At 37.3% G+C, this 24,580-nt stretch overlaps 1 protein-coding gene across 6 annotated transcripts in view; it reads right to left on the bottom strand.

Annotated features, from left to right (window-relative positions):
• LEKR1 (leucine, glutamate and lysine rich 1) overlaps positions 1-24,580 on the bottom strand; it is a 247,638-nt gene that overhangs the window by 126,600 nt on the left and 96,458 nt on the right. For 2 of the 6 annotated variants that reach the window (XM_057739610.1, XM_057739614.1), the window contains exon 3: positions 2,018-2,137. The exons of the other annotated variants lie outside the window; for them this stretch is intronic. In XM_057739610.1, coding sequence (XP_057595593.1) covers positions 2,018-2,137 — 120 coding nt within the window. The remainder of the gene's footprint in view (positions 1-2,017; positions 2,138-24,580) is intronic. 6 annotated transcript variants of the gene reach the window in all.

Genomic DNA, 24,580 nt, shown 5'->3' with positions numbered 1-24,580 from the left:
CATAAAGTGAAGTATACCTATATTCCATACTGTTTTTCGGTATCTATTTTACAGGTTTTCAAAAGTTAATTTCCATTCTCTAAAGACACTTTATTCTGAATGGCAGATGTGCTGAGCCAACTGAGGCATACCACAGCTACTCCTCATCATTCCCTTGCCAAAGACAGGTTGGAAATGATGTCACAGAAAATACAAAGCATGAAGAACACTTTGCCGGAGGCTAGATGATTAAGCCCAATTGCAGTTAAACAAATGAGAGACTAATTTAAAAAGACCAAAGTGACTCAAAGACAGTGCATTGATCTCTTGAAAGTTCCTTTTGGGCTTCATAAATAAAGATAATTACATCTGAGTAGCTAAAGCTCAAGCTTCTTTTCTTTACTACTTTAAGAGAGAAGATTATAAAGTTCCTTTTCTTTATCCACAGTAAACTCGAAGTTTTATGTCCTAGTAGATTTTTTTTAAAACAATCAGTAAACTAGTTTAAAATGAGCTTTTTAGTAATGCAACAAAATCACTGAACTCTACCAGTTTGGGTTTTATTTTCACAGCCTGCCTTTTCCCTTGCAATGTACCTACTAGTCAGAGTATTAATAAAACCAGTAACTACTTTTATTCATCTGTCACAAACTTTTATTTATACTGTCTAGTGAAATGGTTACTTCCAAAATTTTTAGTAAGTGCTACTTTTTTATATAAATCAGATCCCAAACTCCCAGTTTGTGATCTTTTAGCTAAAAGTAAACAAAAATTACAGATCTTTTGAAAACATCTGAAAAAATAGGCAGTAAAAGTACAATGCAAAATTAGAAAACAGAATAAAAGTAACATTTAAATATGTATGTCTAAGTTTCTTCAAGAATTTAAAATACTACAAATTATATATAAAACGTGAATAATAAAGACTGATTGTACCAGTCCATAATATCCTGAAGTAGCATTGATTATCTAATGTAGTTGCAGTCTAACCTTTAGTCAGTCCTGCCATTCCTAATGGCATCTGTGGATAAAACTAATGGCACTTCCTTAGGAGACCTGGGCCAAAGCTGTTGTTGGAGCCAAGACTGAATACTGATATTGCTGACTAAAATGGAGAGTTGGGGTTACCTAGGTGATATCCTGCTGGTTCAATAACAGATTTCTAGGAAAGGGCAGAGATTTCTGATGACAAAAATTGTCATCTGTTTTGTAAGCAGACTTATTCATTAATTCAAAAATTACATACTGAGCATCAGTTACATGCAAGGCATTAATGAAAGGTAGATGGCTAACAGGATATGGCATAAAAAATTATTAGCTCAGATAATTTTTTAACAGAACAATATTCCTAATAATAACTAGCAGATTGGAAAAAATAAGAACATTAAAAGTATTTACCCGGCATATTTTTTGTGTCACTCTGAACCTGTGTCAATTTGTAATGTCCATTTAACTTATTTCCCTTTTCTAAGAGCTAAAAGTTACTCAATTTGAAAATTAATCATTCTTTCAGATATTCTCAATATATTCAATTTCATTTTTAAAAAGTACTTCCTATTTTCGTTAGAACATTGGGCTTTACCTTTAGTTATTATAAGCCCTCCAAAGATTATATAAAAGAAAATGTAACACTATGCTGGAAATTTCTAAATTTAGGAGGTCCATTACTATCCAATTAGAAAATTTCCCCCTTCTATTCTTTTCATGTCACTGGACTATCAGTCAGGAGATCAAATATACCAAGGAATACTGGTCAAGAGGAAAATGAATTACTTACTGTGCTTTCATTCTAAATGTTACTGCAAAATAAGAACACGGTGTTTGCCTAATTTAAATGCTTTTGGCACAACTATTCAGTTGAAATAATACTTTAAAAAAAAAGTGAAGTGTCTGCATTTTTTTCAACAACATTGTAATATTAAACTATATAAATATGGAAACTATATTACTAAAAGATGTTTGAATATTTATAAAGTTAATATTAAATGAGTGTATCTTTTTAATACTATAATTTTCAATTCTTTAAAGATAATCTTACCCGAAGATTTGTGATTGTCTTTGTTTAATTTTTAACTCATGTTGCAACTGACTCAATTCTTTATGCACTTTCTGAAATTCATTTTGATGACATTTTAACTGGATGCTTGCATCTCGAATTCTAAAAATACAAACAAAATAACAACCATTATAATCCAAAACATTTCCCATGGGTACTTTATCAAAATTTAAATCCCAAGCTTGACCATTTTTCCTCAGGCTGGAGCAGAGTGCTGGGGCTTAGCTGTTGAAGAACAGTGGCTGCAGTTATTAAGAGAACAAGGGGAAGACACCTGGAAAGAAGTTATCATTACTAAGAGTGTCTTTTGGAAGGCTGCCGTTCTGTGAAAGATGGAGGCGAAGTAGAAGAATGTGGAATGCATCCCCCTCCACAGATACACCAGGAATATATCAAAAGATACAACAATTTCCACAGAGAACCAGCTGAACACCAGCAGATGACCTCGGACACCAGAAAGGACTGCAAAGATCCTGACATAACTGGTATTTGTTTGACTCAACACTTTGCCATTAGTCTGGGGCTTGGACAGTCTTCTTTAAACCCCTTTATTGCCAGGACAAGCAACCTCTGAAGTCTGGACGACTCCATCAGAAGTCAGGTAGGAGGATTTGGGGAGGGAGCACTGAATCCAGGATGCTAGACTACTAGGGAGTCCTCAGACACAGGGAAGATTAACTTCAGAGAAATCTCATGGAACGCTGTATCAGAGCCTAAGACCCAGCTTCATCCGACTGTCTACAACTGCCAGTGCTGGACACCTCACACCAAACTACGAACAAGACAGGAACACAAACCCACGCATCAGCACACAGACTACCTGAAGCCAAATTAACCTCACAGATACCCTAAAACACAGCGCCTGACACAGCCCTGCTCATCACACAGAAAAGATACAGAGCCACACACTGGAAAGAAGACACCAGACCCCCCACCAGGAAGCCTAATCAAGACACTGGACAAACTCCACCACAGGGGGCAGAGGGCAGAAATAAGAGAAATTACTATAGGCAGCACAGGGAAAGGAGACAGCAAATCCTATAAATTAGACAAAATGAGAAAACAAACAAACACCATGCAGGCAAAGGAGCAGGAAAAAAAACCCATAAGACCAAATAAATGAAGACGAAATAGGAAAATTGCCTGAAAAAGAATTCAGAGTAATGATAGCAAAGATGATCCAAAATCTTGACAACAAAAGAGAGAAAATACAAGAAACAGTTAATAAGGGCTCAGAAGAACTAAAGAGCAAACAAACAGTAATGGACAACAAAATAACCAAACTTAAAAATACTCTAGATGGTATAAACAGCAGAATAACTGACACAGAAGAACGAATAAGTGAGTTGGAAGATAGAATGGGGGAAATAACTGCCACAGAGCAGGAAAGAGAAAAAAGAATGAAAAGAATGGAAGACAGTCTCAGAGACCTTGGTGACAACATTAAGCACACCAACATTCGAATCATAGGTATCCCAGAAGAAGAAGAAAAAAAGAAAGGGTCTGAGAAAATATTTGAAGAGGGTATAGTGGAAAACTTCCCCAACATGGGAAAGGAAATAATTAATCAAGTCCAAGAAACGCAGAGAGTCCCATACAGAATAAAGCCAAGGAGAAATACACTGAGGCACATATTAATCAAACTAATGAAAATTAAACACAAAGAAAAAATATTAAAAGCAGCAAGAGAAAAGCAACAAATAACATATAAGGGAAAACCCATAAGAATAACAGCTGATCCTTCTGCAGAAACTCTGCAGGCCAGAAGGGAATGGCAGGATATACTGAAAGTCCTAAAAGAGAAAACCCTACAGGCAAGAATACTTTACCCAGCAAGAATCTCATTCAGATTTGACAGAGAAATCAAAAGCTTTACAGACAAGCAAAAGTTAAGAGAATTCAGCACCACCAAACCAGCCTTACAACAATTGCTAAAGGAACTTTTCTAAGTAGGAAACAAAGGAGAAGGAAAAGACCTACAAAAACAAACCCAAAACAATTAAGAAAATGGTAATAGGAACACACATGTCAATAATCACCTTAAATGTAAATGGATTAAATGCTCCAGCCAAAAGACACAGACTGGCTGAATGGATACAAAAACAAGACCCTTACATATGCTTCAGACCAAGGGACACATATAGACTGAAAGCAAAGGGATGGAAAAAGATATTCCATGCAAATGAAAGACAAAAGAAATCCAGGGTAGCAATACCCATATCAGACAAATCAGGCGTTAAAGTACAGACTATTACAACAGACAAGGAAGGACACTACATAATGATCAAGGGATCCATCCAAGAAGAACATATAACAATTGTAAATATCTATGCACCCAACATAGGAGCACCTCAATATATAAGGAAAATGCTAACTGCCATAAAAGGGGACATCAACAGTAACAGAATAATAGTAGGAGACTTTAACACCCTACTTATATCAATGGACAGATCATCCAAACAGAAAATAAATAAGGACACACAAGCTTTAAATGACACATTAGACCATCTCAACTTAAGTGATATTTATAAGACATTCCATCCAAAAACGACAGAATCCACTTTCTTCTCAAGTTCACATAGAACATTTTCCAGGATAGATCATATCTTGGGTCACAAATCAAGCCTCGGTAAATTCAAGGAAAATGAAATCATATCCAGCATCTTCCCTGATCACAATGCCATGAGACTGCATATCAACTACAGGAAAAAAACTGTAAAAAATACAAACACAAGGAGGCTAAACAATATGCCATTAAACAACCAAGAAATTACTAAAGAAATCAAAGAGGAAATCAAAAAATATCTAGAAACAAATGACAATGAAAACACAACACAAAAACTATGGCACACAGCACAAGCAGTTCTAAGAGGGAAGGTTATAGCAATACAGTGCTACCTCAAGAAACAAGAAAAATATCAAATAAACAACATAATCTTACACCTAAAACAATTAGAGAAAGAAGAACAAAGAAACCCCAAAGTGATCAGAAGGAAAGAAATCATAAAGATCAGATCAGAAATAAATGAAAAAGAAATGAAAGAAACAATAGCAAAGATTAATGAAACTAAAAGCTGGTTCTTTGAGAAGATAAACAAGATTAATAAACCACTAGCCAGACTCATCAGGAAAAAAAGGGAGACAATGCAAATCGACAGAATTGGAAATGAAAACAGAGACGTAACAACTGACACCGCAGAAATACAAAAGATCATAAGAGGACTTCCTAGGTGGCACAGTGGTTAAGAATCTGCCTGCCAATGCAGGGGACATGGGTTCAAGCCCTGCTCTGGGAAGATTCCACATGCCACGGAGCAACTAAGCCCATGCGCCACAACTATTGAGCCTGTGCTCTAGAGCTCATGAGCCACAACTATTGAGCCCATGTGCCACAACTATTGAAGCCCACACACCTAGGGCCATGCTGCACAACAGGAGAAGCCACTAGAGTGAGGAGCCTGTGCAACACAATGAAAAGTAGCCCCCACTCACAGCAACTAGAGAAAGCCTGTGTTCAGCAATGAAGACCCAACACAGCCAATAAATAAATAAATAAAATAAATTAAGTAATTAATTTTTAAAAAAAGATCATGAGATTACTACAAGCAACTATATGCCAATAGATTGGATAACCTGGAAGAAATGGATAAATTCTTAGAAAAATACAAGCTTCCAAGACTGAACTAGGAAGAAACAGAAACTATGAACAGACCAATCACAAGTACGGAAACTGAGAATGATTAAAAATCTTCCAACAAACTAAAGCCCAGGGCCAGATGGATTCACAGGCGAATTCTATCAAACATTTAGAGAAGAGCTAACACCTGTCCTCAAACTCTTCCAAAATATAGCAGAAGGAGGAACACTCCCAAACTCATTCTACAAGGCCACCATCACCCGGATACCAAAACCAGCCAAAGATGTCACAGAAAAGGAAAATTACAGGCCAATATCACTGATGAATATAGATGCAAAAATCCTCAACAAAATATTAGCTAACAGAATCCAACAGCACATGAAAAAGATCATACACCATGATCAAGTGGGGTTTATCCCTGGGATGCAAGGATTCTTTAATATATGCAAATCAATCAGTGTGATACATCGTATCAACACATTGAAGGATAAAAACCATATGATAATCTCAATAATGCAGAAAAAGCTTTTGACACAATTCAACATCCATTTATGATAAAAACTCTCCAGAAAATGGGCACAGAAGGAAATTACCTTAACATAATAAAAGCCATATATGAGAAACCAAAAGCCAGCATCATTCTAAATGGTGAAAAACTGAATGAATTCCCTCTAAGAACAGGAACAAGACAAGGGTGCCCACTATCACCATTATTATTCAACATAGTTCTGAAAGTTTTAGCCACAGCAATCAGAGAAGAAAATGAAATAAAAGGAATCCAAATTGGAATAGAAGAAGTAAAACTGTCACTCTTTGCAGATGACATCATATTATACATAGAAAACCCTAAAGACTCTCCCAGAAACCTGCTAGCACTAATCGATGAATTTAGTAAAGTAGCAGGACACAAAATTAATGCGCAGAAATCTCTTGCATTCCTATACACTAACAACAACAAAGCAGAAAGAGAAATTAAGGAAACGCTCCCAACAAAAAGAATAAAATATCTAGGAATAAACCTGCTTAAGGAGGCAAAAAACCTGTATGCAGAAAACCATAAGACACTGATGAAAGAAATCAAAGACGATACAGACAGATGGAGAGATATACCATGTTCTTGGATTGGAAGAATCAACATTGGGAAAATGACTGTACTACCCAAAACAACTTACAGATTCAACGCAATCTCTAACAAATTACCAACGGCATTTTCCACAGAACTAGAACAAGAAATCTTACGATCTGTATGGAAATGCAAAAGACCCTGAATAGCCAAAGCAATCTTGAAAAGGAAAGATGGAGTTTGTGGAAGTAGGCTTCCTGACTTCAAACTATACTACAAGGCCACAGTCATCAAGACAGTATGGTACTGGCACAAAAATAGAAAGGAAGATCAAGGGAACAGAATAGAGAACCCAGAGGTAAACCCAAGCACACATGGGCAGCTTATCTTTGACAAAGGAGGCAAGAAAATACAATGGAAAAAAGACAGCCTCTTCAATAAGTGGTGCTGAGAAAACTGGACAGCAACATGTAAAAAATGAAATTAGAACACTTCCTAACACCAGACACAAAAATAAACTCAAAATGGATTAAAGACCTAAATGTAAGGCCAGACACTATAAAACTCCTAGAGGAAAAAAGAGGCAGAACACTCTATGACATCCATCAAAGCGAGAACCTTTTTGACCCACCTCCTAGAATCATGGGAATAAAATCAAGAATAAACAAATGGGACCTCATGAAACTTAAAAGCTTTTCAAAAAGAAACCACAAACAAGATAAGAAGACAACCCTCAGAATGGGAGAAAATACTTGCCAAAGAAGCAACGGAGAAAGGATTAATCTCCAAAATATACAAGCAGGTCATGCAGCTTAATATGAAAAAAGCAAATAACCCAATCCACAAATGGGCGGAAGACCTAAATAGACATTTCTCCAAAGAAGACATACAGATGGCCAACAAACACATGAACAGATGCTCACCATCACTCATCATTAGAGAAATGCAAGTCAAAGCCACAATGAGGTATCACCTCATACCAGTCAGAATGGCCATCATCAAAAAATCCAGAAACAATAAATATTGGAGAGGGTGTGGAGAAGAGGGAATGCTCCTGCACTGTTGGTGGGACTGTAAGTTGGTACAGTCACTATGGAAAACAATTTGGAGGTTCCTTAAAAAAGTAAAAAGAGAACTACCATATGATCCAGTAATCCCACTCCTGGGCATATACCCAGAGAAAACCATAATCCAAAAAGAAACATGTACCATAATGTTCACTGCAGCACTATTTATAATAGCCAGGACATGGAAGCAAACTAAGTGTCCATGCTTAGAGGAATGGATAAAGAAGATTTTATACATATACATAATGGAATATCACTCAGCCATAAAAAAGAACAAAATAATGCCATCTGCAGCAACATGGATGGACCTAGAGATTGTCATACTGAGTGAAGTCAGACACAGAAAAGACAAATATTATGATATTGCTTATATGTGGAATCTAAAATAAGGGTACAAATGAACTTAGTTAGAAAACAGAAGTAGAGTCACAGATGTATCAATAGAAAAGAAACTTATGATTACCAGGGGATTAGGAGGGGGAGGGATAAATTGGGAGATTGGGATTGACATATATACACACTACTATATATAAAATAGATAACTAATAAGAACCTACTGTACAGCACAAGGAGCTCTACTCAGTACTCTGTAATGGGCTATATGGGAAAAGAATCTGAAAAGAGAGTGGATATATGTATATGTATAACTGATTCACTTTGCTGTACACCTGAAACTAACATAGCATTGTAAATCAATAATACTCCAATAAAAATTTTTTTTAAATTTAAATCCGTTTTTAATAAAAATAAAAGAAAATTGTACCTCTTTTATATGCTAAATGAATGTACAGAAAACCTATAGAGAGATACATACCAAACAGCCATTATGCCTGGAGAGGAGAGTGGAACTAACAGGCAGGGGAAAGACAACAAATACTGAAGGGAAGCATAACTTTTACTCTATATCTTTTGCATTGTTTGAATTTTTGCAATGAACATCTATTTTTACTTGAAGTACTAATTAAAATGTACCTAAACAGGGACTTCCCTGGCAGTGCAGTAGTTAAGAATCTGCCTGCCAATGCAGGGGACACAGGTTCAATCCCTAGTCCAGGAAGATCCCACATGCCACGGAGCAAGTAAGCCTGTGTGCCATAACTACTAAGCCTGCACTCTAGAGCCTGCAAGCCACAGCTACTAAAGCTGCACGCCTAGAGCCCATGTTGCACAACAAGAGAAGCCACCGCAATGAGAAGCCTGTGCACCAAAACAAAGAGTAGCCCCATTCTCCACAACTAGAGAAAGCCCGCGCGCAGCAATGAAGATCCAACGCAGCCAATAAATAAATAAATATATAAATAAATAAATAAAAACATTTATTTTTAAAAAGTACCTAAAGAAATAAGTTAACTTTTATCAAAGTAATACATGTACATAACTTAAAATGTCAAATATTTCTGAGTTATAAGAAAAAAATAGTAATCATTTGCTTTTACCCCAATTCTCACTGTCAAAAATAACTACTTTCAACTTCTTGCTTCTAGTATTTACCTCTGTTATTAAATAACATGATTATACTGTTAATTTCTTAAATTTCATTTTAGATATCTAGTGAATTACAAATCAGTTAAGATCTGATTCTGCTACTTAATAAAACTGAGACCTGAATATGATGGCTTAAATATACAAAGGTATATTATCTTACATAAAACAAATGTATTGGTAGCCAGTCCAATGCTGATATGATAGCTTTAGAATGTCATCAGGGCCCCAGGATCCTTCCAACTCTGTGGCCTATTATCTTTGGTGTGTGTCCATTATTCTCATGGTCTATGATAATGGAAGAAATGCCAACCATTATTTTCCCATTCCACACCATCAGAAGCAGAAGGCTCCCCTGTCCCTCTCAAGGAGATTTCCTGGAAGTACCACTGTATACTTCTGCTGAACCTAGATACCTGGCTGTATCTAGCTGCAAGTGAAGCTGCGAAATGTAACTGTAAAGATTAACCCCCAGATATATCCATAGTTCTATTACTAAGGAAAAAGGAAGAATGTATGTTGGAAGAAGTAGCTTGCAGTCTCTAACACAATCGTAATGAGAATTAATCCTCCTATACACAACTACACACACACACACACACACACATGCAGACACACAGAGCCTTCCTCCCCTCATCCTCCCAATATAGTTAAATCAATCCTTCTATCCAGTGTTGATACTATTCTTCACTAGCAGGCTACATGTTATGCTATGATTACATTTCTTTCTTTGTGCAACTTTTTGTTGTCCCTGGATTCAAAAACATCTCCTTTTCTTCCTTCTTAGTTTTTTGTGTGCCTATCACCTCTGAATCTTACAGGTGTAATCCTCCTCTCTCGATACCTTTAGACACAGCAGATAATCCTTTCACATCATTTCCTTTCCAGAGACAGCCTTCCTAGAGTTCTCCACTCCCCCACTCTAATCTCATTATGCTCTGGTTTGACTACACAACTGTCATCCAGGGACTTCCCTTCCTTATCATTTCAGCTTTCTTTCACGTCAGACCTGTATCCTGGTTCTAAAGTCTTCTTCCCCATTGGTTTACTCCTTTTGGTTGAGTAAATCCTTCAAGAGCTTTTTGTGCATGAGATGAAAATCTGACAACTTAATAATTTGGAAGTGTCTTTATCTGATCTCAGACTGAACAGTTTGGCTGGATGCAGAATCATAGATGAGGAAAGTAATCTTCACCAGAAAAGTAGGGCTATGTTCTACTATTTCCTAACTCTTAATGCTGCTTCTGAGAAGTCCAATGACATTATAATTCCTACTGCTTTGTGTGATACACGGTACATCCTGCCCAGTTCAGAAGACTTAAAAATTTCTCTTTTCACTTTGTATTCTTAAATTTGACCACAATATATCATTTTAGTCTTTTGTCATTCTCTATACTGGGTACATGGTGAGTACTTCCTTTGGAAATGGATGTCTTTTAGTTCCAAGAATTTTCTCCTAGAAAAAGGAGAAAGTTTCCTTCCCCTCTATTTTCTCTGTTTTCTTTCTGGAACATCTTTCTATTATTTTGAATGCAGGGCTTCCAGAGAGATCTTCTAATTTTCTTACCCTTTCTTTGCCATCTTACCACTTTTGACATTTTGTTCTACTTTCATTAACTTCCATCCTATGAAAGTTTAAATTTCTGCTACCTGTTCATGTAAATTCACAGTACTGCATGATAGAAATAGGGAGAAGATATGAACTTCCTTTTGTTAATATGTAAAACTATTTTATGTTGCTATCCTATTAATAAAGTTTTTGTAGTTGAAAAAGTAAAATAAAATAAAATAAATTTCTGCTATATTTTAATTACCAAGAATTCTATCTTATTCTCCAAAAGGTACTCTTTTTACTATATCTTGTTCTTGTTTCATTGATACCATTTCTTCTGTTATTTTTTTGAGGATATCTATTATAATGTGTTGGTTTTTTGTTTGTTTTTTTACAATAAACTGTATATATTTAGAGTGTACAATTTGGTATCCCAATCTCCCAATTCATTCCCCCCCAACCCTCCCCGCATTTCCCACTTGGTATCCATATGTTTGTTCTCTACATCTGTCTCTATTTCTGCCTTGCAAACTGGTTGATCTGTACCATTTTTCTATAGTCCACGTATATGTGTTTATATACGATATTTGTTTTTCTCTTTCTGACTTACTTCACTCTGCATGACAGTCTCTAGGGCCATCCATGTCTGTACAAATGGCCCAGTTTCATTGCTTTTTACAGCTGAGTAATATTCCATTGTATATATGTACCACATCTTCTTTATCCATTCATCTGTTGATGGACATTTAGGGTGCTTCCATGTCCTGGCTATTGTAAATAGTGCTGCAATGAACATTGGGGTGCATGAGTCTTTTTGAATTATGGTGTTCTCTGGGTATATGCCCAGCAGTGGGATTGCTGGTTCATATGGTAGTTCTATTTTTAGTTTTGCAAGGAACCTCCATACTGTTCTCCATAGTGGCTGTATCAATTTACATTCCCACCAGCAGTGCAAGAGTGTTCCCTTTTCTCCACACCCTCTCCAGCATTTACTGTTTGTAGATTTTCTGATGATGCCCACTCTAACCTGTGTGAGGTGACACCTCATTGTCGTTTTGATTTGCATCTCTAATAATTAGTGATGTTGAGCAGCTTTTCATGTGTCTCTTGGCCATCTGTATGTCTTCTTTGGAGAAATGCCTATTTAGGTCTTCTGCCCATTTTTTGATTGGTTGTTTGTTTTTTTGATATTGACCTGGGTGAACTGTTTATATATTTTGGAGATTAATCCTTTGTCTATTGATTTGTTTGCAAATATTTTCTCCCATTCTGAGGGTTGTCTTTTCGTCTTGCTTATAGCTTCCTTTGCTGTGCAGAAGCTTTGTAGTATCATTAGGTCCCACTTATTTATTTTTGTTTTTATTTCCATTACTCTAGGGGGTGGGCCTAAAAAGATCTTGCTGTTATTTACATCGAAGAGTTTTCTTCCTATGTTTTCCTCCAGGAGTTTTATAGTGTCTGGTCTTACATTTAGGTCTTTAATCCATTTTGAGTTTATTTTTGTGTATGGTGTTAAAGTGTTCTAATTTCATTCTTTTACATGTAGCTGTCCAGTTTTCCCAGAACCACTTATTGAAGACGCTGCCTTTTCTCCATTGTATATCCTTGCCTCCTTTGTACTTGACCATACTTTATCCCTGGGCTTTCTATCCTGTTCCATTGATCTATATTTCTGTTTTTTGTGCCAGTACCATACTGTCTTGATCACTGTAGCCTTGTAGTATAGCCTGAAGCCAGGAAGCCTGATTCCACCAACTCCATCTTTCCTTCTCAAGACTGCTTTGGCTATTCGGGGTCTTTTGCGTGTCCATACAAATCATAAAATTTCTTGTTCTAGTTCTGTGAAAAATGACATTGGTAATTTGATTGGGATTGTATTGAATCTATTAATTGTTTTTGGTAATATAGTCATTTTCACAATGTTGACTCTTCCAATCCAAGAACATGGTATGTCCCTCCATCTGTTGTGTCTTCTTTGATTTCTTTCATTAGTGTCTCATAGTTTCCTGAGTACAGGTCTTTACCTCCTTGGTTAGGTTTATTCCTAGGTATTTGATTCTTCTTGTTGCAATGGTTTCCTTGATTTCTCTTTCTCATCTTTCATTGCTGGTGTATAGAAATGCAAGAGATTTCTGTGTGTTAATTTTGTATCCTGCAACTTTACTAAATTCATTGATTAGCTCAAGTAGTTTTCTGGTGGCATCTTTAGGATTTTCTATGTATGCTATCATGTCATCTGTGAACAGTGACAGTTTTACTTCTTTTCCAATTTGGATTCCTTTTATTTCTTTTTCATCTCCGATTGCTGTGGCAAGGACTTCCAAAACTATGTTGAATAGTAGTGGCAAGAGTGGACACCCTTGTCTTGTTCCTGATGTTAGAGGGAATGCTTGCAGTTGTTCACCACTGAGAATGATGTTTGCTGTGGGTTTGTCATATATGGCTTTTATTATGTTGAGGTAGGTTCCCTCTATGCCCACCTTCTGGAGAGTTTTTATCATACATCGGTGTTGAATTTTGTTAAAGGCTTTTTCTGCATCTATTGAGATGATCATGTGGTTTTTATCCTTCAATTTGTTAATATGGTGTATCACATTGATTGATTTGTGTATATTGAAGAATCCTTGCATTCCAGGGATACACCCCACTTGATCATGGTGTATGATCCTTTTAATGTGTTGTTGAATTCTGTTGGCTAGTATTTTGTTGAGGATTTTTGCACCCAAATTCATCAGTGATATTGATCTGTAGTTTTCTTTTTTTGTAGTATCTTTGTCTGGTTTTGGTATCAGGGTGATGGTGGCCTCATAAAATGAGTTTGGGATTGTTCCTTCCTCTGCAATGTTTTGGAAGAGTTTGAGAAGGATGGGTGTTAGCTCTTCTCTAAATGTTTGATAAAATTCACCTGTAAATCCATCTGGTCCTGGACTTTTGTTTGTTGGGAGATTTTTAATCACAGTTTCAATTTCATTACTTATGATTGGTCTGTTCATATTTTCAATGTCTTCCTGATTGAGTCTTGGAAGGTTATACCTTTCTAAGGATCTGTCCATTTCCTCCAGCTTGTCCATTTTATTGGCATATAGTTGCTTGTAGTAGTCTCTTATGGTGCTTTTTATTCCTGCGGTGTCTGTTGTAACTTCTCCTGTTTCATTTCTAATTTTATTGATTTGAGTCCTCTCCCTCGTTTGCTTGATGAGTCTTACTAGAGGTTTATCTATTTTACTTATCTTCTCAAAGAACCAGCTTTTAGTTTTATTGATTTTTGCTATTGTTTTCTTTGTTTCTATTTCATTTATTTCTGCTCTGATCTTTATTATTTCTCTCCATCTACTAACTTTGGGTTTTGTTTGCTCTTCTCTAGTTTCTTTCAGTGTAAGGTTAGATTGTTTATTTGGGATTTTTCTTGTTTCTTGAGGTAGGATTGTATTGCTATAAACTTCCCTCTTAGAACTGCCTTTGCTGCATCCCATAGGTTTTGGATCGTTGTGTTTTCATTGTCATTTGTCTCTAGGTATTTTTTGATTTCCTCTTTGATTTCTTCAGTGATCTGTTGGTTATTTAGTAGTGTATTGTTTAGCCTCCATGTGTTTGTGGTTTTTACAGTTTTTTTTTCTGTAATTGATATCTAATCTCATAGCATTGTGGTCAGAGAAGATGCTTGATATGATTTCAGTTTGCTTGAATTTACCAAGGCTTGATTTATGACCCAAAATGTGATCTATCCTGGAGAATGTTCCATGTGCACTTGAGAAGAATGTGTAATGTGCTGTTTTTGGATGTAATGTCCTATAGATATCTATTAAATCAAGCTGATTTATTGTGTCATTTAAAGCTTGTGTTTCCTTATTAATTTTCTGTGTGGATGATCTGTCCATCAGTGTAAGTGGGGAGTTAAAGCCCCCCACTATGACTGTGTTATCATCGATTTCCTCTTTCATTGTTGTTAGCATCTGCCTTATGTATTGAGGTGCTGCTAAATTGGGTGCATATATATTTATGATTGTTATCTCTTCTTCTTGGATTGATCCCTCGATCTTTATGTAGTGTCCTTTCTTGTCTCTTGTAACATTTTTTATTTTAAAGTCTATTTTATCTGATATGACTATTGCCAATCCAGCTTTCTTTTGATTTCCATTTGCATGGAATATCTTTCTCCATCCCCTCACTTTCCGTCTGTATGTGTCCCTAGGTCTGTAGTGGGTCTCTTGTAGACAGCATATATATGGGTCTTGTTTTTGGATCCATTCAGCCAGTCTGTGTCTTTTGGTTGGTGCATTTAGTCCATTTCCATTCAAGGTAATTATTGATATGGATGTTCCTATTAACATTTTCTTAATTGTTTTGTGTTCATTTTTGTAGGTCTTTTTCTTCTCTTATGTCTTCTGCTTAGAGAAGTTCCTTTAGCTGAATGGTGGTGCTGAATTCTCTTAGCTGTTGCTTGTATGTAAAGCTTTTGATTTCTCTGCCAAATCTGAATGAGATCCTTGCTGGGTAGAGTATTCTTGGTTGTAGATTCTTCCCTTTCATCACTTTAAATATATTGTGCCACTCCCTTCTGGCTTGCAGAGTTTCTGCTGAGAAATCAGCTGTTAACCTTATGGGAGTTCCCTTGTTTGTTATTTGTCCTTTCTCCCTTGTTGCTTTTAATAACTTTTCTCTGTCTTTAATTTTTGTCATTTTGACTACTATATGTCTTGGCGTGTTTCTCCTTGGGTTTATCCTGCCTGGGACTCTGCGCTTCCTGGACTTGGGTAGCTATTTCCTTTCCCATGTTAGGGAAGTTTTCAACTATAATCTCTTTCAGTATTTTCTCAGGTCCTTTCTCTCTCTCTTCTCCTTCTGGGACCCCTATAATGCGAATGTTGGTGCATTTAATATTATCCCAGAGGTCTCTTAGGCTGTCTTCAGTTCTTTTCATTCTTTTTTCTTTATTCTTTTCTGCCTCAGTGATTATCAGCATTCTGTCTTCCAGGTCACTTATTCGCCCTTCTGCCTCAGTTAATCTGCTATTGGTTCCTTCTAGTGTATTCTTCATTTCAGTTATTGTGTTGCATATCTCTGTTTGTTTGTTCTTTAATTCTTCTAGGTCTTTGGTAAACTTTTCTTGCAGCTTTTTGATCTTTGCATCCAGTCTTTTTTCAAAGTCCTGGATCATCTTCGCCATCATTATTCTGAATTCTTTTTCCGGAAGGGTGCCTATCTCCTCTTCATTTAGTTGTTTTTCTGGCATTTTACCTTGTCCCTTCATTTGGTACAAAGTCTTTTGCCTTTTCATTTTCTCTATCTTTCTGTGGCTGCGGTTTTCAGTTCCACAAGATGAAATACTGCTGATACTGCTTGATTCTGCTGTCTGCCCTCTTGTGGAGGAAGCTGTCTAGGAGGCTCATGGGTGCTTCCTGATGGGAGGGACTGATGGTGGGTTGGGCTGGGTGGGCAGAGCTCAGTAAAAGTTTAATCCAATTTGGTGGGCAGAGCTCAGTAAAACTTTAATCTGCTTGTCTGCCAGTGGGTGGGGCTGTGTTCCCACCCTGGTGGTCATTTGGCCTGAGGTGACGCAGCACTGGAGCTTACAGGCTCTTTTGGTGGACTCTGGGAGGGCTCACGCCAATGAGCACTTCTCAGAACCCCTGCTGCCAGTGCCCCTGTCTCCTGAGTGAGCCACAGCTGCCCTCCGCCTCTGCAGGCAACCCTCCAACACCAGCAGGTAGGTCTGGTTCAGTCTCCTATGGGGTCACTGCTCCTTCCCCCTGGGTCCTGGTGAGCACACTTTTTTGTGTGCCCTCCAAGAGTGGAGTCTCCATTTACCCCAGTCCCGTGGAGGTCCTGCAATCAAATCCCGCTGGCTTTTAAAGTCTGATTCTCTGGGGATTCCTCCTCCCATTGCAGGACCCCCAGGTTAGGAAGCCTGACACGGGACTCAGAACCCTCAGGACTTCTGCGGTATAACTGTTCTCCAGCTTGTGAGTCACCCACCCAGCATTTATGGGATTTGATTTTAATGCAATTGCGCCCCTCCTACCGTCTCATTGCAGCTTCTCCTTTGTCTCTGGATGTGGGGTGTTTTTTTTGGTGAGTTCCAGTGTCTTTCTGTCGATGATTGTTCAGCAATTAGTTGTAATTCCAGTGCTCTTGCAGGAGGGAGTGAGTGCACATACTTCTACTCCGCCATCTTGATTCTCTGTCCTATAATGTGTTTTTAAAATTTTCTTCATCTCACTGCACTGCTTCTGTTTTCTTTGGGTTTGTTTTTTAATTTGCTTACTTTTTGTCTTTCACATTTGCGGCATCTCTCAAAAGTCTAGAGATCCTTTATTGTCTATTCATATTTTAGTATGAGGCACTTAAAAGGATATTCGGTTCAGTTTCTACAAGTTAATGATGACAAAGGGAGAAAAGCAGGGAGAGACTTTTTGAGATAAAAGAGAGGCAAGAAAAGTGACAATCAAATGGGACACATGGACCTTGTACAGAACCAGATTCAAATGAATAAATTGTAAAAAAATATATATGTTTCTTTTTTTAAGAACTGAGGAAATTTGATAATGGACTGAGAATTAGATAATATTGAGGGACTGTTGCTAATTTGGGGCTAATAATACTGTTGTTATATAAGAAAATGGCACCACACTGAAGTAAACAGGGATGAAAACAGCATAGAGTCTTGGATCTGCCTTGAATTACTTCAGCAAACAATAGAAACAGATGAAGCACATATAACAAAATCTTGGTAATTTTTGAATCTATGTTAATGGGTATTTATTATACTATTTTCTCTTTAGAAAAATGAATGAATGAGGTAGTGAAATGCCATCTATAAGCGCACACACATGCATGCACGTGTGTGTGTGTGTATGTCTGTATAGTAGTTGTTAAATGATGGGCTTCACTGTGGGGAAATCAGGTGAGGAACTAGCTGTTTTGATACTACCTATGCCATCTGCCAGAGTCAGGGAAGAGTAATTATCAGCCTTTGGAAAGGCAGACTGGGAGAGAAGTTCTGAAAAGCCTAAATGCACCTTTAAAATATTTTTCATGAATCCTACTATTTTCAGTCCCACTTTGTACTCTGACAAGTATTTCTCTAAGCACACTAAGAGGAAAAAATCAGCCAAATGTTGTTTTCAGGAGTCACACCTTAAAAAAAATTTAACAGAGGAATGTAGAAAAAAGGTTAAGAAAATATGTATCAGACAGATGTTTTAAAATGATAAAAGATATGTATTAATATTAATAACTGGCAAGACATTAAATGGAACCATTTTATTTTGATAAAAAGCCCAATCCACCAAGAAAAATACTAATCATGAATCTTTGTATACCCAAAACATAGTTTCAAATTATATAAAGGAAAAATCTGTTAAAAATCCAATGAGAACAAATTAATAATCATAATGAGAGGCATTAGCACATTTCTCACAGAAATGGAATGGTCACAACGATGTGAAAAATAGGTAAAGATATTGTGGATTTGAATGACATAATTAACAAGCTTAAGGTATAAGTATAATTGGAACTTATATCTAATAATCATTTCTTCCAAACACATGGTATAACCACAAAAATTGACCATGTAATCAGCCACAACTGACCTTCTAATATTTTCTTAAAAAGAAAAAAAATATTATAGCCACATTCATTGTCCACAATAAAATTACATGAAAATTGAGAATAAAGTAAAAAATACATAGAGACTTTCAAAAAAATTACATGAAAATTAACAACAAAAAGGTAGTCAAAAACCACATACATGGAAACTTCAACATACATCTAATAAACCTTGGACCAAAGAGGAAACAGAAGTTGAGTTACAAAACTATTCAGAAATAAATGATAATGGAAGCACTAAATATCAAAGTATTTAGAAGAAAATTTATAGCTTTAAATATTTATTTACTTTTAAAAAAATAAATGGGTACTCAATGTCATGATCCAGGAGAAAGGTACAAATGACAAAAAATAATGAATATTCAGAAGCAAGGCAACACCAGTTGCAATGAACACACCCAAAGCCCATATCTTGGTTTCTAAATACTATTATCCAATAAAAGACATTAAGGGATCTTAAAGAACTGGTTGATTCCAGGAGTGGGGCAGGAAAAATTTAAGATGAGCCTAGAACATACGATGCCAGAAAGTAAGGAAGAGTGCAAAGGAAGACAGAGGCATGTTGAAACGGCACAGGTGCCACCTGTAAAGAGCTCCTAATGGCCAAACTGAAGCAACTGAGCAACAAAATAAATAACTGTAGTATTGGACTATAACACACAAAATAAAAGTGAATGAGTCCATGCTGACATTAACAAATAACTGAATAGTTAAACAAATGGGAGAGAAGAAACAGCTGTTCCTTACAGAGAAATTCCAATTAATAAATATAGAAGGAATGAGAAAAAAAATCATTAGAATAGCACAGTAATAACTGTTGCAAGCAAAACCTATGCTAAAAAATAGGTGAAAGATTGAGGAGAAACAGAATATTTGAATATTTTCAAAGTTTCTACCCCAAGACATTTATTAATTGTGAAGGGAAAAATAATAATTTTACAGTGGAGGAACCTGGCAAACACCACCTTACTCCAAGTGATCAAGGTTTAATATCATCTGTATTAAGACATATTGACATCATATACACTCTGGCAGGATATACTGAGAGGGGCACATCACTTCTGTGGTATTCTTGCCAAAAATGAGTAATCTCTATATAATTATCAGTAAACATCTGACAAACCCAAATTGAGGGGATTCTACAAAATAACTGACAAGTTCTCTTCAAAAACCTCAAGTCATGAAAGACAAAGAAAGACTGAGGAGCTGTAACAGATCAAAGGAGACTAAAAAGATATGAGGTCTAAATGCAATCAGTGATCCCAGATTGAATCCTGGACTGGAAGAAAAGATGTCAGTGGAAAAACTGATAAAATCAAAGTGTGTAGGTTAGTTAACAGTATAATACCAATGTTAACTTCTTAGTTTTTATAGGTGTACCATAGTTATGAAGGGTGTTAACATTAGGGGAAGCTGGGTATATGGGAACTCCATTATTTTTGCAACTTTATATAAGTCTGAAATTATTTCAAAATAAAAATTTAAAAAAATCACTTGTACATACTTAATGAATAATTTGTACATGTCAAATGTATCTGTGTTATAAACTATGGTGAAAAAGGTGGGTATACTTTAAAGTTTGGAAGTTATGTAATTTTTATATAGCAAAAATAAAACACCTTCATGGTCAATATTAGAGAAACATTCAGTAACCTATGTTCCTATGAGATACTATATATAAAAAAAAAAAGAATGAAGTAGATCTCTATGTCCTGGTATGGATAGAATACTAAGAGTTAACAAGAAGGAAAAAGAAAAGCAAGTTGTAATTTACCGATCAACAAGAGTTTTCAAACACTCCTACTGGGAATGTAAATTAACACAACTACTTAGAATTAACAGTAGGATCCACTAAGCCTGGCTGTATGCATAATGCCATGACCCAGAATTTCCACACCCGGTATATACCCAACAGAAAAATGTGCTCAAATATTTACTGAAGACATGCACACAAATGCTCATGGCAGCACTGATTTCAATAGCCCCAAACTGGAAACAGCCAAATGCTCATCCACAGTATAACAGATAAACCCATTGCCTATTGCTGAGGGGGCCTGGGTGCTGGAAAGTGGGGTTTAGAGTGAAGACCCACAGAGGGGACAGTTGTTGGCTATGAAAAGACAGCCTGAAGGGACAGGAGTAAGGAATTCCACAACTGGGAAAGTTTGCAAAAAAAGCCCAGAACACCATAGAAGCAAGGCATCATTGTTGAGTGGTGCGCAAGGAGCAGGGCCAGCTTTTTCGGCCTCCACCAGTACTAGAAGGGGCTCCCACCTGTAGTGCACCTATCCCTCAAGCCAAGGCCTCCTCCACCCACGTAGGCTCTGGGGTCCTGAGTGCTGCCTGTCCCAAAGCCTCCTGGGCAATCAGCCCTGGGAGCCCCTGCCTGAGATGGAAATCCACAAATGCTGACAGGGGCTGAGTACTAAAGCATGGAATTAACAGAGTGGATCCAGGGAGAGGAATGATGTTGGCTGTGAGGATACAACAGAGAGGATGGGAGTGCCCCTAGAGGAAGCATGACCTGCTGAGGAATCGAGGCACCATTGGTGAGAGCTGCACAAGGGGTGGGACTGCCACCACCCTCCACGTGCCAGCCCCTGCCTCTGTGGGCACTGGGAGGGACTCCCACCAGAGTGAGGGCGCCACAGTCTGTTGCAACTGCCTTCTGGCCCCTGCCACTGCAGGCAACTTGCACCTGAGGCCACCCAAATTGTGGCAACTTGTACCCCTCCCGAGTCTGAGGGAGTAAGTGTGCCCTAATCAGCCACTGTTCCCTCTTGTCTGGTGGGGAGCAGATGCCTGAGGGTGGTGCAAACACAGAGGTGGGGCCAAAACCAAAGCTGAGCCCAGGGACGGGGAGATGAAGGAAGAGGAACGGAAATCTTCCCTGCAGCTGCATAAGCCATGGATTAAATCCCCTAGATCGGCTTAGTAAATCCTGCATCTGTGGAATACCTGAATAGACAACGAGTGTTCCCACAACTGGTCTAGCCTTAGCAGCAGTGGACTCTGGGGACAAGTATATGCAGCAGTTGGGTCAGGTCAGTGTCTGAGCTGGTCCCACAGTGCCCACAGGTAGGTATTGGAGGACCTCCTGGGGAGGCAGGGATTGGCTCTGGCTCATTGTGGGAGAAAGAACACCAACAGAGGAGGCCCCAGGAAAATATTATTGCTATTATTCTTATTCTGTTGTTTCATTTCCTTCAGCTATTGGTGTTGTTTTTATTTTGTATTTTCATTAAAATATTTTTCAATACATATTTTTTATTTTCCCTGTTTTACTTCACTTTTTTGTTGTTTTGTGGGTTTTTTTCCTTTTTGGGGTTTTTGGTTCTTTGTTTTTTCTTTTCCTTTTGATTGTTTTTATGTGTTTATTTTATGTTTACTTCACTTTTCTATTGTTTGTTTGCTTTCTATTTTTATTTTCCATTTTTTGTTACTGTTAGTTTAGTCATTAGTGATTGTTCTCATTTTTGAATTCTTTTGTTTGTTCTGTTTTTTTAATTAAAAATTTTTTATTATTATTTTTCTGTGTGTATGGTTTGTTGTGTTGTTGCTACTGTGTGCTACTGTTTTTGTCTTTGCCATTTGCCTTGGGTTTTGTTTGTTTCTTTTCGTCTTTTTTTCTTTGTTTTTTCACTGGCTGTACTATGCAGCCTGTGGACTCTTGGTTCCCCAGCCAGGATTCAGGCCTGGGCTTCTGGAGTGGGAGCACCAAGTCCAACAGCTGTACTTCCAGAGACTTCCCAGGCCCAGGGAATATTAATTGGCATGTGATTTCCTGGAGGTATCCATCTCAACACCAAGACCCAGCTCCACCCAACTGCCTGCAGCCTTCAGTGTTGGACACCTTGCACCAAACAACAAGCAAGACAGTAACACAGCCCCATCCATCAGCAGACAGGCTGCATAAAGTCGGGCTAAGTTCACAGACACTCCCAAAATACACCACCTGATGTGGCCCTGCCCATCAGAGGGGAAAGACTTAGCTCCACCCACCAGAGCGTAGGTACCAGTCCTTCCCACCAGGAAGCCTATACAAGCACCTGGACCAACCTTACTCACCAGGGGGCAGACAACAGAAGCAAGAGGAACTACAACCCTGTAGCCTATGGAAAGTACACCATAAACACAGTAAGTTAGACAAAATGAGACAACAGAGAATATGTTGCAGATGAAGGAGCAAGGTAAAATCCCATAAGGCCAAATAAATGAAGAGGAAATTAGGCAATCTACCTGAAAAAGAATACAGAGTAATGATAGTAAAGATAATCCAAGATCTCAGAAATAGAATGGAGGAAATACAAAAAATGTTTAACAAGGACCTAGAAGAAATAAAGAACAATCAGTGATGAATAACACAATAACTGAAATGAAAAATACATTAGAGGAATCAATAGCAGAATAACTGAGGCAGAAGAATGGATAAGTGAGCTGGAAGACAAAATGGTAAAAATAACTGCCGAGGAGCAGAATAAAGGGAAAAAAAATGAAAAGAAATGAGGAAAAAGAAAAAAGAAAAGAAAAGAAATAAGGACAGTCTAAGAGACCTCTGGGACAATATTAAATTCACCAACATTCACATTAAAGGGGTCCCAGAAGAATAAGAGAAAGGGAAAGGGCCTGAGAAAATACTTGAAGAGATTACAGTCAAAAACTTTCCTAATGTGGAAAAGGAAATAGTCAGTCAAGTCCAGGAAGTGCAGAGAGTCCCACACAGGAGAAACCTAAGGAGAAACACACCAAGACTCATATTAATTAAACTAACAAAAATTAAATTCAAAGAAAAAATATTAAAAGCACCCAGGGAAAAGCAACAAAAACATACAACAGAATCCCCATAAGGTTATTAGCTGATTTTTCAGCAGAAACTCTGCAGGCCAGAAGGGAGTGGCAGGACATATTTAAAGTGATGAAAGGCAAAAACCTACAACCAATGTTACTCTACCCAGAAAGGATCTCATTCAGATTTGATGGAGAAATCAAAAGCTTTACAGACAAGCAAAAGCAAAGAGAATTCAGCATCACCAAACCAGCTTTACAACAAATGCTAAAGGAACTTCTCTAGGTGGGAAACACAAGAGAAGAAAAAAACCTACAAAAACAAACACAAAACAACTAAGAAAACGTTAATAGGAACATCTATATCGATAATTACCTTAAATGTAAAAGGATTAAATGCTCCAACCAAAAGACACAGACTGGCTGAATGGATACAAAAACAAGACCCATATATATGCTGTCTACAAGTAACTCACTTCAGACCTAGGGACACATACAGACTGAAAGTGAGGGGATGGAGAAAGATATTCCATGCAAATGGAAATCAAAAGAAAGCTGGAGTAGTGATGCTCATATCAGATAAAATAGACTTTAAAATAAAAAATGTTACAAGAGACAAGAAAGGACACTACATAAAGATCGAGGGATCAATCCAAGAAGAAGAGATAACAAGCATAAATATATATGCACCCAATTTAGCAGCACCTCAATACATAAGGCAAATGCTAACAACAATGAAAGAGGAAATCGATGATAACACAATCATAGTGGGGGACTTTAACACCCCACTTACACTGATGGACAGATCATCCACACAGAAAATTAATAAGGAAACACAAGCTTTAAATGACACAATAAATCAGCTTGATTTAATAGATATCTATAGGACATTACATCCAAAAACAGCACATTACACATTCTTCTCAAGTGCACATGGAGCATTCTCCAGGATAGATCACATTTTGGGTCATAAATCAAGCCTTGGTAAATTCAAGAAAACTGAAATCATATCAAGCATCTTCTCTGACCACAATGCTATGAGATTAGAAATCAATTATAGGGGAAAAAAAACTGTAAAAACCACAAACACATGGAGGCTAAACAATACACTACTAAATAACCAAGAGCTCACTGAAGAAATTAAAAGGAAATAAAAAAATATCTAGAAACAAGTGACAATGAAAGCAGTTCTAAGAGGGAAGTTTATAGCAATACAATCCTACCCCAAGAAACAAGAAAAATCTCAAATAAACAGCCTAACATTACACCTAAAGCAACTAGAGAAAGAACAAACAAAACCCAAAGCTGGTAGAAGGAAAGAAAACATAAAAATCAGAGCAGAAATAAATGA

The sequence above is a fragment of the Hippopotamus amphibius genome, chromosome 6 (genome assembly GCF_030028045.1).
Source record: "Hippopotamus amphibius kiboko isolate mHipAmp2 chromosome 6, mHipAmp2.hap2, whole genome shotgun sequence".
NCBI classification, from domain to species: domain Eukaryota; kingdom Metazoa; phylum Chordata; class Mammalia; order Artiodactyla; family Hippopotamidae; genus Hippopotamus; species Hippopotamus amphibius.
Note: the sequence above shows the minus strand (reverse complement) of the source record. Positions and strands in the feature narration are given on the sequence as shown.